The sequence below is a fragment of the Chiloscyllium plagiosum genome, chromosome 36 (genome assembly GCF_004010195.1).
Source record: "Chiloscyllium plagiosum isolate BGI_BamShark_2017 chromosome 36, ASM401019v2, whole genome shotgun sequence".
NCBI lineage: Eukaryota > Metazoa > Chordata > Chondrichthyes > Orectolobiformes > Hemiscylliidae > Chiloscyllium > Chiloscyllium plagiosum.
The window spans coordinates 27,941,277-27,955,178 of record NC_057745.1 but is presented as its reverse complement, the minus strand read 5'-3'; the positions used below and the strand labels follow the sequence as shown (position 1 = coordinate 27,955,178).

General features: G+C 42.9%; 1 protein-coding gene across 1 annotated transcript in view; it reads left to right on the top strand.

Annotated features, from left to right (window-relative positions):
• LOC122541071 (hepatoma-derived growth factor-related protein 3-like) overlaps positions 1–13,902 on the top strand; it is a 136,187-nt gene that overhangs the window by 63,756 nt on the left and 58,529 nt on the right. The window contains exons 2-3 of the mRNA XM_043677582.1: positions 2,809–2,885; positions 8,499–8,637. Coding sequence (XP_043533517.1) covers positions 2,809–2,885; positions 8,499–8,637 — 216 coding nt within the window. The remainder of the gene's footprint in view (positions 1–2,808; positions 2,886–8,498; positions 8,638–13,902) is intronic.

The window sequence follows — 13,902 nt, the reverse complement described above, 5'->3', positions numbered from 1 at the left end:
TCTGCAGTCCTCACTTTTTCCCTGTGATAGAAGGGTCCTTCAGGAGCAAAAAAGAAAGGAGGCAAGGGGTAGGGATTGTGTGTTGGCTTGTCCGATCACAGCAGGGGAAAATAGATTGGCTTGAAAAACCCAAGAAAGGTCATTCTTGCTCTTCCTGGTCTTACGGCTATGAGTGAGAGGTGCCTTTCCATGAATCTGCTGTTTGCACCTCCATTCACTTGCAAGGTTTCTCATCTGTGGAAAACCCAGACCACAGTGATTAAGGATGGAAACTCTGGACCTTATTCCTGTAAGTCTGATCAAAGTTGAAGCACACAGCATCATTAGCGTCTCAAAAGCAAATTAGTCCCTGCCTCTATTAAACCCATTAATTGTTAGCTTTTAAATCTTTGAAATTTTAATCTCATTTTTTGATGGTGGGTTAAAATTCCAACCTCTGTGCTAAGAAAATATAACAGGTTTTCTGAAGAAAGGATTGAACTAATGCTGACATAAATTAGATTCAATGGTTTGTGTGTCTGTCTGATCTCAGCGTTCATATAAATGCATGTAAGCCACAGTTGGCAAATTTAATTAATGGAGTTGAGCATCGAGGAGTGTGAAAATCTGAGAGGTTGATTAACTTTTCGCATCTCTTGTCTCCAAAATAAAATCCAGGTCAGGTGAATTGGCCATGCTAAATTGCCCATAGTGTCAGGTGCCTTAGTCAGAGGGAATTGGGTTTGGGTAGGTTACTCTTCGGAGGGTCGCTGTGGACTTGTTGGGCAGAAGGGCCTGTTTCCATACTGTGCGGAATCTAATCTAATCATCGCCACTTGGGGTGTGAGGGGACAGGATATGATGTGCGCAGGCTCGGCACAAAGGGCAAAAGCTCCTGAGAAGGACAGTAAGAGTTGAGGGCTGGCAGTGATTTGGGAAAGTCCATAATCGAGATGTGAAGTGTGGGGTAGGGGATGACTAGCTTATCCATGTGGACAAGGAGGAGCACAGCTAACAAGTAAAGGTTTTAGTTTTCAACTTCTGAACCTTGTGACCAGGATCTTGTCTTCTACTGCTAGCTTTCATGACAGGCTCGAGATAGTGCGACCCATGGTTAAAATGGCTCGCCCATTCCGGTCACTTTAAGGAGTCACTTTGCTATTTAACTCTGATGGCCTCACTCCTCTGTGAGAAGCATTCTATGACTGATTGATTGATTTTTTTTGGGGGGGGAGGGGGCGTGCAGTTGCCTCCCTGTCCCATAACCCATCTGTGCCCCAAAGCTTAAATTCCTTGTCCTCATTCCTACTAGAGGCAGAAAGTAAAGCATTTCTTTTCATTTCTGTTTGATACTCATGAACATGTGATGATTTGGAGATGCTGGTGTTGGACTGGGGTGTACAAAGTTAAAAAAATCACACAACACCAGGTTATAGTCCAACAGGTTTAATTGGAAGCACACTAGCTTTCGGAGCGACGCTCTTTCATCAGGTGGTAGTGGAGGGCTCAATCCTAACACAGAATTTATAGCAAAAATTTACGGTGTGATGTAACTGAAATTATACATTGAAAAACCGATTGATTAGATTAGATTACTTACAGTGTGGAAACAGGCCCTTCGGCCCAACAAGTCCACACCGCCCCGCCAAAGCACAACCCACCCATACCCCTACGTTTACCCCTTATCTAACACTACGGGCAATTTAGCATGGCCAATTCACCTGACCTGCACATCTTTGGACTGTGGGAGGAAACCGGAGCAGCCGGAGGAAACCCACACAGACACGGGGAGAACGTGCAAACTCCACACAGTTAGTCGCCTGAGGCGGGAATTGAACCCGGGTCTCTGGCGCTGTGAGGCAGCAGTGCTAACTACTGTGCCACCGTGTCTGTTAAGCCTTTCATCTGTTAGAATACAGTGATAGTTTCACTTCTTTCATGTGGAAATCACAAAACCTTTTTTTTAAAAAGTAGGAGTATCTGTGTGTGTGTATAGTGCAATGGTGGTCACCTGTGACATGAACCCAAGGTCCTCTCTATGTGTACCGAACTTAGCTATCAGCCTCTGCTCGGCCACTTTTCTCTGCTGCCTGTCCCACACGCCCACACTCACACATGCACCCCCTCACAGACTTAAGACACTCTGTACTCACTACACACACACACATACACTTTCTCACACTCACAACCCCCAACCCAGACAGACAGACACACACAGACAGACAAAGACCCACATGCACACATATATTTTGTGTGGTGAATTTGTACTTGCGGGGTTACATTGTACTTTGCTCAAAAACTGCATGCATTCATGTAGAACTCTGAGCTCAAAAACTGCATGAATTTATGTAAAACTCCGTTATCTCACTTTTTAGATTAGAATCAATCTAAACATCATGGCATAGACAGAGAACACAGGGGGCCAACACCTTCAACATATTGTCTAGCTATCACCATTGTTAACAGCTAACCCGAGAAAGCAACTTTTTTAAAAAAAGGTTTTGTGATTTACACATGAAAGAAGTGAAACTATCACTGTATCCTAACAGATGAAAGGCTTAATAGACAATCAATTTTTCAATGTATAATTTCAGTTACATCACACTGTAAATTTTAGCTATAAATTCTGTTAGGATTGAGCCCTCCACTATCACCTGATGAAGGTCGCTCCGAAAGCTAGTGTGCTTCCAATTAAACCTGTTGGACTATAACCTGGTGTTGTGTGATTTTTTAACTATAAACATGTGGATATTGAAAATCTGAAGTTGTCCAATGGAAGCTTCTGTTGACAGTATTAATTATATTCAATCCTCTTCTCTTGCTCAACAGATCGATGAGCTCCCAGAGGGAGCAGTGAAACCACCAGCAAATAAATATCCTATTTTCTTCTTTGGAACTCATGAGACGTAAGTACACTTCAAAGGTAAAAGGATGATGGTGGTCAGTGTTGTATATTTTGTTACATGACAGATTTTCGTTATTATGAAAGTGAGTCTGACTAAATGGATCTAAATAAAAACCTTTCTCTTTGAAGAAATTCTAACCAGGTTTATTTGGTCTGTAAACATAAATAATGTACAGTGAGAGATTTGAAATTTTGGGTTAACTCCATCCAGATTTTAGTGAAATTATGTTTTCTGGGTGGCGAATGTTGCTGAAATGTGGTTCGTGTAGGTATGCAATGATTGAAAAAAAACTGTTCAGGCTCTTTCAGTGAGGCAGATGTTCAAATGATCAGTTAGTTGTTAGAGAACAGCATAGATTACATTGCAGTTTGGGTCCAAAATCATCACAGCCGCCTGTCTGGGAGTTACCCAGGAAATTGAACCTTCTAACAGCTAAATCTCCATGTGTCTGGAACCCTCCCAAAAAGCCCCCCTTAAGTTGGAGAATTCAGAGGGATCCAGCTCAACTTAAGCTTAATAGTTACTTAGGAAGAGTTAAAGGATTTAAATCCAACTGTATTTCCCGGTACACCGAATCTAAACTCGGCATTGATCCTTTCCAACCACACCCGTCCCAACATTTGACAGCCTATCTGACAGTGTTGGACCCGACACCCACGGCCCCCATATCATACCTGATGCCAGCACTCCTCCCTCACTAGCGTGACCAGATCATGCCAAATACAGCACACGTAAGCATTGAACTAAGGCTGCCAGAACAGACACACTCACTGCCAGGCCAACACCCTTACCCCACACTGGTCCATCGACCTATCCCCAGCATTGGGCGGCACGGAGGCACTGCTGCCTCACAGCGCCAGAGACCCGGGTTCAATTCCCACCTCAGGCAACTGTCTGTGTGGAGTTTACACATTCTCCCCGTGTCTGCGTGGGTTTCCTCCAGGTGCTCCAGTTTCTTCCCACAGCCCGAAAATGTGCAGGTTAGGTGAATTGGCCAAGCTAAATTGCCCTTACTGCTAAGTGAAGGGGTAAATGTAGGGGAATGGTTCTGGGTGGGTTGCTCTTTGGAGGGTAGGTGTGGACTTGTTGGGGCGTAGGGCCTGTTTCCACACTAAGTAATTCATCGACTTGTTTTGCACTGGACCACACCTCTCCGTCCATCTGACACTGTATTCCCCCTCACATCCGTTGTAAACTTGCTTTTCTGCAGTCACTGTCAAAGTACCTTTGGAAGGGAGAGCATTTAACTGTTAAAATGTGACAGGAAATGTAGTTTAACAAAAAAACAGTTTCAGCCTTCGACACTACTCCCACCCTGAGTGGATTTCTCCCTGGTTTCCTCCAATGTTTGAGACAGCCCAAATTCAGGATCTTAGCCATAAAAATTGCCAACAGGTCAGTAGGTAATTTTAAAGAGGACTATTTTTGGTGGAATCTGTTCTAACGATAATCAGAATATCTGGGGCAGTGAGATGATCTGTTACTTTCATCATGCTCATACCCATGAGGGGCAATTCTGCAGGATCTCACTGTCAGACCTGGGAGAGGATTTGAGGGAGTGGTTTAAATATCCCCTCTTGGTTTACTGCTCACAAAGGGACTGAAGGAGAGCAGAGGGCAGTGGTTAACATTTCTGCTGCAGTTACTGCTATAGTCACCCAACTGAGATGAGTACTTGTGATAGACAGCAGTTTAACGTTAGCATCTATTTAGTTTTGCCACTTAATTTCACAATGTATTTGCATGATGATTATGAAGAACCTTGAAGTATTTTTGAAGTGCACTTACTGCAGTGAGGTATAGCAGCCGATATATGCAGAGTAATCTCCCCAAACTGCAGGTGTTGTGTGAGAGATGATCATTAGCCATATCATCAGGGAGAAATCCTCTAATCATCTTCAAAATAGTGACATTGAGACTTTTATATCGATCTGAGAGTTTACATGAGGACCTTGGTTTAGACTCGTCCAAAAGATGACCTTCCAATAAAGGAGTATTCCCTCAGTAGTGCACTAGATTATGTTCATATCTCTGGAATGGCTTAATGGGCTCGAGCAAGAGGCAGGAGAGTAGCCCATTGAGTTTTAGTTAAAAATTACACAACACTAGGTTATAGTCCAACAGGTTTAATTGGAGGCACTAGCTTTTGGAGCGCTGCGCCTTCATTAGACAGTTGTGACGACCACCTGATGAAGGAGCAGGGCCTAGAAAGCTAGTGCTTCCAAATAAACCTGTTGGACTATAACCTGGTGTTGTGTGATTTTTAACTTTGTACACCCCAGTCCAACACCGGCACCTCCAAAAGTCTTGATTGCCATAATGGAGCAATAGAGGCAAGCTATGTTGATTTTTTTTAAGGCAATGTATGAAACAATAACTAAAAAGTAAAGTCAGGCGGAAAAAAGGTAAACGAATGGGAAAGCCTGAAGGATCTTATCCTGAATTCCCAAGTTGCATTGTCAGCTGATAAAGCTTTGATGGGAACAAGAATTTGTAGAATAAGTTGCTTTAAGATTTTGTACACTACATTAGTTTTGCTCATGCTGGGTATCGGGTCCTTCGTTCTGGTGAATTGTTGTCTGAGGGTGGCTGTTGGTTTGTGTGCTGTTATAAGTCCTAGTGGTCGCAGTAGTCTGGCTGTCAGTTCTGAAATGCCCCTGATGTGTGGTAGTGTGGCTAGTCCTTTGCCGCACCCCAAAGGACTAGCCACACTACCATACATCAGGAGCATTTCAGAACTGACAGCCAGACTACTGCGACCACTAGGACTTATAACAGCACACAAACCAACAGCCACCCTCAGACAACAACTCACCAGAACGAAGGACCCGATACCCAGCATGAGCAAAACTAATGTAGTGTACAAAATCCCATGCAAGGACTGCACAAAACACTACATAGGACAAACAGGAAGACAGCTGAAGCGGCAGGGACAGGCCACTATAAATGCCGGAGAAACTCCACAGAAGCGCTTCACAGGAGGCTCCCAAGCACTGAGGATGTCACCTAGACAGGGGATGAAACGTTTGCAACAAAAAATTCCAGCTTGACGAACAGAACCACAACAGGGTAAAGTATTACCAACGTTAGAAACCAAACATAGACATGAAAACACTAGGATTTATTCAGTGGGGATGGGGAGGCAAGACAAGAGAAAAAGGTCTCCCGGCCTCTATTTCAAAAACCTGTTACATCTCTAACATTGTCTGATTCACAAAAAGTGTCCCCAGCATTTCCTGTTTTAATTATTACTTCTTTAAAAGAATATGCTTCAGTTGGTATAATCGGTACAAAACCTTTTAATTGGAAGTGATCTGAATGTTGTTACTGGTTAGAGTTAGAGGACAGTACAGAATATTTTGTGATTTTTTTTGAGTACATAGAATAAACCAATGTGTAATACATCTTTCTTGCTGAAATTCTCTTCTCATCCTCAAAGGGTGAAACCTGTCTCCTTGAAACAGTTGGCAACCACTTTCCAGATTGTTTGTCAAATGCAGAACAGCTGGTGATGAAAAGTCAGCAGTTAAAACTCCCCCTTTCCTGCTAATATATTGTGAGGAGCTCGTGTTTATAGAACAAAGCCATCAACATTTTTCCAGTCAAGTGCAAGGCAAACTGATTAATGTCAAAGAGAAAAGCAAGCTTTAGAAATCACCTCAACAGAGATCATGGACCATCTCCCTAAGCCTAACCTTGGAAAAACTCTAACTAAATCACATTGCAATGTTAATGCAAAACACACAAAGAATACTTGAATGAAGTTATTTTGTCCACAATTTTAAGGAGCTGTTAATTGTTTAATGAATAAAATGTTTTTATTTCGGGGAAATAATGTTATGTTAATGCTCTACTTAGCATATACAGGGCAGTTTTAGGTTATCCGTAGAGAATTGCTTGATTTTCACTTCCAATTATTAATTCATGTTGCTTTAAAAAAAAACACGTAATATTTGCCTGCAAGCCTTCAATGGTAAATGCATTGCCAACTGAACTAACTCAGACACAGCTTTATTATCCTGACTGACACAGGATCAGGCTGTAACTAATCCCTTCACCAACTGGCTAGGAATGGGGAAGAATGGACCAGGCTCCCGAGTCTTGTTTCCCCCTCTTTGACGCAGCTGGAATGCGAATGTCGGCTGAGGCAGAATGGTGTCTGCCTGTTTATGATAACGTTCGTAGCTTGGCAAGCACTATTGGAGCGCAGGACTCACTAGTGACTTCAGGAGAGAGGAAGAAAGAATTTTTGAAAAAGGCAGCAGAAATTAGAACCTTCACACCCCACCCTCCACCACCAACACACCCCCCCCCGGCCCCCCCCCAAGCTGTCCTTAAAACTATTCATGCCAAGAGCTGAAAGAACAAATGCGAAAAAGTGAAGTGATTAAATCTTGGGGATATTTTACTTAAAATAATCTCCTTTGGTTTAAGATACTAGAGTCAAATCCTATAATAAGTTGTTAAAATTACAATTAAATTTTTAGTGCCAATAAATGGAAATTTTAAAACTTAAATGTAGCCTTGAGAAGTGCGCATTTGATGGTATTAGTGAACAAGCTGTGTATGCTATACTGTGACCTCCTTCTATCACTGTTACCGCAAATGTCAGTCTGTTTATTTTAACTCTTTTAATGTCTGTTAAAATAGCAATGTTATACATCCCAACAGTAATGACCATTCATATACTCAATTAAATAAAAATTCTATTTGTTTCTCCAGGAGATAATTTAATGCATTATTAAGAACAGATAACATCATAATAACTTAAACGCCCTTCACCAACCCCAGTCCAAATGTGCTGAAGCCTTTATCCATGCCTTTCACCACCACCTGATTCTAGTGTTCTACTGTTCCTACCCTTACCTCTCCATAAATCTCAACTCATGTGAAACTCAACTGCCGTTGTCCTATCCTACACCAATTTCCACTCTTTCATTCACATACATTGACTGTTAGCCCTGCAAGTGTCTTAAATTTAAAACTCTCATTGTTGAGTTTAAAACCCCTTCATTGCCTTGCCTCTCTTTCTGAGCTTTTGTGGCCCGACAGGATGATGACCTGATTGGTACATCGTGTACAACCTCCCTAACTTGCTCAGGTCACTTGTGCATCTCTCCTTCCCTTTTGCCCTGCATTGGTGGTCACACCTTTAGACACCTTGGTTCTACACTTGCATGTTCCCTCCCTGAAATCCTTTGCCTCTCCCACTCTCTCTCTCTCCTCTTTAAAACCCCCTCCTTCACATTTACTAATATCTCCTTTCTTTATTTAGTGTTTATTTTAACCGTAGAACCTCTACAGTATTGGAAGGCATTCGATCTATATTAAAGGCACCAAATAAATTAATTTCTCCCATTGTTGTCAGCCTTCGATTCAAACAGTCCTTGGGATGAGCCTTGCCCCAGGGGAAGACTTGATTAAATGATCATGGGAGCATTCAGTAAAAAAAATAGAAAGTTAGCTAACCAACAAACATCCAGCCTTGTGAGATGTACCAGCCAGGGAATCAGTCTGTTATATTGTGGCTTTGTGTTTTGACCTGTCCTTTGTTTAACTGACGAAGCGAGTTGAAAAATCTTTTGAGATCAACAATTGCATTTTCTGTTGCAGTGCCTTCCTGGGACCTAAAGACCTTTTACCTTACAAAGAATATAAAGATAAATTTGGAAAGTCTAACAAGCGAAAAGGTTTCAATGAAGGTCTGTGGGAGATTGAAAACAATCCTGGCGTCAAGTTCACAGGATATCAGGTAGCGACTATTTTTGGTTGTCCCACTATTTTAACAATGCACCAGTATACTTGGACAAGTCAAAGTTGATTGGCAATTTATTATCAGCAAATTCAAGCAAGGCTGCCAATTCATTATTGGCATTGAAATGCAGTGCAATGGCTATACAACATAGGATTGTGAACGTGTATATATCCCAACATAGCTTTTTATTTTGCCAATATTTGTGAATTAATAGTTATATTTCACATTGGAGATATATTTTATAACTATATATACAACACCAAAGGTTAACTAATGGCACAAGAAATTCAAAACTAAGTTAACCAAGCTGTGTAGCACATTAGTGTGGAGTCAAGAGATGCAAGCAGGAGAATCCAAGTGCCCTCTTGCCTCCGGGATCTGGGTTTGAATCCAGGTTCCTCTCATTGTGAGAAAATTCTTAAAGGGATATGCAGTGTGGATGTGGAAAATATGTTCCCCTTAATTGTGGGGTCTAGAACCAGCTGACACCGACTCAGGTGAGGAGGAACCCCTTCACTTGCAGGATAATGAATGTTTGGAAATCAGTCAGATTTTTGTTTGGTAATAGAGGGCTTTGGAATATGGCATTGCGGTGGATGATCAATCATGGTCTAAAATGACTGGACTGCATGGCCAACATCTTCTCCTGTGTTTCTATGTTTCCATTTGAGTCTACCTTTCCATTCATAAAGATCACCACAGCTGAACTGGCGCCAGCCCATCTTCCCTTAATTTCCCCTTATTGTCAATCCCCTTGTCGTCAAAAAAATCTGTCTAACTCCGTCTTGAATGTTGATGATTACCAAATTGAAATAGTTGAGTATTTAATGTTATCATGGGAAGAAAGCATTGTTCTCAATCTATCGATTAGCTCTGGCTCAATTGATTTTTTAAATTAAAAGTTATGTTTCCAGAAGTATGGAGACCACAGCAAATTATAGTGTATTTGATCATCCACTCCTTCCTCTATCCTGATAAATTACCTGCCTGTTTTTAACAAGGAACAGTATTCTCATTTGGAGATATGGACCCTGCCATTATGACCATTTCTGGGTCCCTGCCAGGTTGGGAATGGATTGTGTCAGTGTAGTCACAGCTTGTAATTTTCCCCAAGTCAACAACATTGGAAGGCAGGTTTGGTAATTAATGAGAGATAGCAGGACCGGGATGAGGGTGGGCCCAGTTAAAAAAGCATCCATGGCAGCCATTGTGGGAACAGCAATATTGAACATCATTGAAAATCAGCAAAAGGAGAGGCAGGGGCATGGCAGGGTGAGAGCTGCTCTGTGGTCTCCTTTATTTTTATTCATTCATGAGATGTGGGCATCGCTGGCTGAGTTGGCATTTACTGCTCATCTTAGTTACCCTTGAGAAGGTGGTTGTGAGCTTCCTTTTGAATTGTGAACTCCGTGTGCTCCAGGTTGACCCATCATGTCATTAAGCAAGGAATTCCAGGATATTTACCCAGTGACAGTGAAGGAACGGCGATATATTTCCAAGTCAGAGCGGTGTACGGGTTGGAGGGAAGCTTGCGGATGATGGTGTTCCCGTGTATCTGCTGTCCTTGTCTTCCAAGATTGAAGTGATCATGGCTTGAAGGTGTATGTAAGGAGTCTTGGTGAACTTCTGTTGTGCATCTTGTAGGTATTACATAATGCTGCGACTGAAGGTCAGTGGTTGAGGGATTGGATGTTTTGTGGATGTGGTGCCAATCAAGTGGGCTACTATGTCTTGGATGTCAAGTTTCTTGAGTGTCGTTGGGGTTGCACACGTCTGGGACAGTGGGGAACATTCCATCACAACTCCCAACTCGTGCCTTATGGATGGTGGACTGGCTTTGCGAGTCAGGAGATGAGTTACTTGCTGCAGGATTCCCAGCCTCTGACTTGTTGTTGTAGCCACGGCATTTATATGGCTGGTCCATTTCAGTTTCCAGTCAATGGTACCAGGATGCAGCGCTCAAGGTGGACAGTGTGTGATCATTAAAGTGTTTAGTTCTCAGTGTAAGACAGGACAATGGCTGGAGGTGACCGAACACATCAGTAGCTGCAGCGTTGTCTAGAGAATTTGGTGAAGGGTCATAAAGGCTTTTCATTCTGCTCAATGTGCAATATGACGGTACGTTTTCCAGCTTCCAGCCCCTCAGCCCATATGCAGCCAGCTCCTAACATGCGAGTCCAGTGTACTTCCAGACCCATCAACAAGCTTCAGAGGCTAAGGACCTGTTTGAACTGATGCATGCTGCTTCTTATTTGTATAAAGTCCCCAATATTAATGAGAGAGGCCAGTATAACGTTATCTTTCTCTCATATCTTCATCCTTGCAAGAGAAAGGGACGCACAGTCCCGGAGAGAGAACATACATTGGAGGAGGAGGCAGCAAAATGGCATTACATCAACTTTGATGGAGAGATGAGAATGCCTGGAGGAGAGGGTGAGAGGGTATTGAATTACATCAATGACATGCACTCCACCCTGTCTGAAAGCTCAAAAGGTTCAGCTGTATCAGGATGCTTCAGCCTTTCAGAAGAATCCGCTGTTGCAGTTATGCTCTGATGATTTCTCCCATCTACCTTTTATGGAGCTGCTTTTGGAGCAGGCGAATGTCCTGTGGCACTATTGGCACAGTGATGTTTGGAATGGATGCAGTTTGTACCTTACCTGGTGGTCCCCTCCAGCAATCCAGAGCACCATCCAAGGGCTGAGGCAAACAGTGAGGATGCCAGTTCTCACAGGGCACCACCAACATCATCATCCTCCATGCCCCCTCTGTCTTAGGGGTTATCTATGCATCAGAGCCCTTTGACACAGACAATCCCTGTCTTGATGCCAGTGCAGCAGCTGCCTCTGGTGTTGCTCCCATTGGCACCTTCACATCAAGGACATTGTAACCACAAGCAGACTACACAGCCAGGCTGCCCCCATGGTCTGAAAGGGAGAATAGTGTAGAAATGACTGAGATCGAAGGTCGTCTTGTTAGTCATTGCTCCAAGTGGTTAACTGGGCCTAACTCTGCTGGTGAGTGTATATGCAGTAATTTTTTAAAAATATATTTTTATTGGAAAGAGAAGAAAAATCTTTTGGACATTACAACAAATACAAAACAAACAATTCAAACCAATACACACAAAACCCACTAATTACATAAATAAATCATGGGTAGGATAAATAGACAAAGTCTTTTCCCTGGGGTCAGGGAGTCCAGAACTAGAGGGCTTAGGTTTAGGGTGAGAGGGGAAAGTTATAAAAGAGACCTAAGGGGCAACTTTTTCACGCAGAGGTGGTACGTGTATGGACTAAGCTGCCTGAGGAAGTGGTGGTGGCTAGTATAATTCCATCATTTAAAAGGCATCTGGATGGGTCTCTGAATAGGAAGGGTTTGGAGGGATATGGGCCAAATGCTGGCAGATGGGACTAGATTGGGTATTGGGATATCTGGTCAGCATGGACAAGTTGGACTGAAGGGTCTGTTTCCATGCTTTACATCTCTATGACTCTAAATAAATAATAACTAATAATTAACTAATAAAAACATGACAGTAATAAAAATAATAATAGTACAGCTCAACAAAGCAAAGTAATAGCCCTTGACCATCAAGAGCATAAATTTATACATATTCATGTCTTTATAATTCCTCCTGTCTGGATACCAGACTCCTTAAACAAAATTGTCATGGCTATATCAGGCCATTATTAGTATGGTAAACAAATCTGTACCCAAGTAGACCAAGCAGAGCCGTCAGGTCTTATAAGAATTCTGTTTTATGGTGCACCATTCCTGTAAAGAATTGCAAACGGATGTGTTCCATGACCAGCTTACCCCAGTCCGACAGCCCCGGGGAGTTTTCAGACACCCACCCTAACAGCATGTTCTTTCTTGCACAAAAAAATGAGGATACTGAAAAGCCTTCTTTTGTGCATGTCTAATGGAAGTGGATTAACATGGCCAAGACGAAGAGCTACCGGGTCCATCTCCACCTCCGTCCTCAAGACCCTCTCTATTTCGCCTACCACAGTGCTCCAGTATGCCCGCAGCCTGTGGCAGGACCGGAGGCAGGGAGCGCACTTTGCACTCATTTTGCATTTAGGACACATTGGAGATACTCCCACTTTAAATTTCAAAAGGCGGTCTGGAGCCAAGTGGACCGTTTGGAGAATTTTCAATTGCAAGGCATGGGTCTAGTTGCAAATCGAGATCCTCCTTGCATTTCCGCGGATGTCCTCCCATACTTCAGAAGAGATCTCAATGTCCAGCTCTCTCTCCCTTACAGACTCGTGTGAGGGGCTCTCTCCCAACAGGTGATAGACATTACTGACAGAAAGTGTGTTCTCAGTACTGAGCACCCTCTTCTCCATGTCAGATCTATAAGAATCAGTTAGACGTGCTTAATTGATAGTTTTTATTATTTGGGAGGTCGACTCCTCCAAGTCTGTGGGGTAGCTGCAATTTAGTCAATTTATTTGGATGTGAGCAGAAGAGGTACAGTTAGTAAGTTTGCAGATGACACCAAAATTGGAGGTGTAGTGGACAGCAAAGAGAGTTACCTCAGATTACAACAGGATCTTGACCAGATAGGCCAATGGGCTGAGAAGTGGCAGTTGGAATTTAATTCAGATAAATGTGAGGTGCTGCATTTTGGGAAAGCAAATCTTAGCAGGACTTATACACTTAATGGTAAGGTCCTAGGAAGTGTTACTGAACAAAGAGACCTTGGAGTGCAGGTTCATAGCTCCTTGAAAATTGGAGTCACAGGTAGATAGGATAGTGAAGAAGGTGTTTGGTATGCTTTCCTTTATTGGTCAGAGTATTGAGCACAGGAACAAACTCGCTACCACAGCCACATTTGCTTCCTCAGTGCCTGTCTCCGTAACCAACTCATCCCACACGGACTCCGGACCACCTTTAAACCAGCAGAGTTCGGACCCAAACAGGGCAAACAATACAGACTACAGATTCAAAAACACCAGCAACAGTTCTCCTTCAAGATCGTCCGCTCCACACTTGCAGCAATGCGCCGGCACCTAACCTCTCTACAGTCAGTCCTGCCTCAGCGGAGGGCCACACTCTCTCAGAATTGCAAAGGACCCACTCTGTACTACATCCTCAGGAGAATTCATACTCTCAACAAACAGTATTTCAATTCCATCTCAAACATCAAAAACTGTAAGTACAACAAACTTTTATCCACCCACCTCCATAACCAGCGCTCCTCAAACATTCCAGAAGATTCCCCTGGCCATTAGCCATGCGGCTGATGCAGCT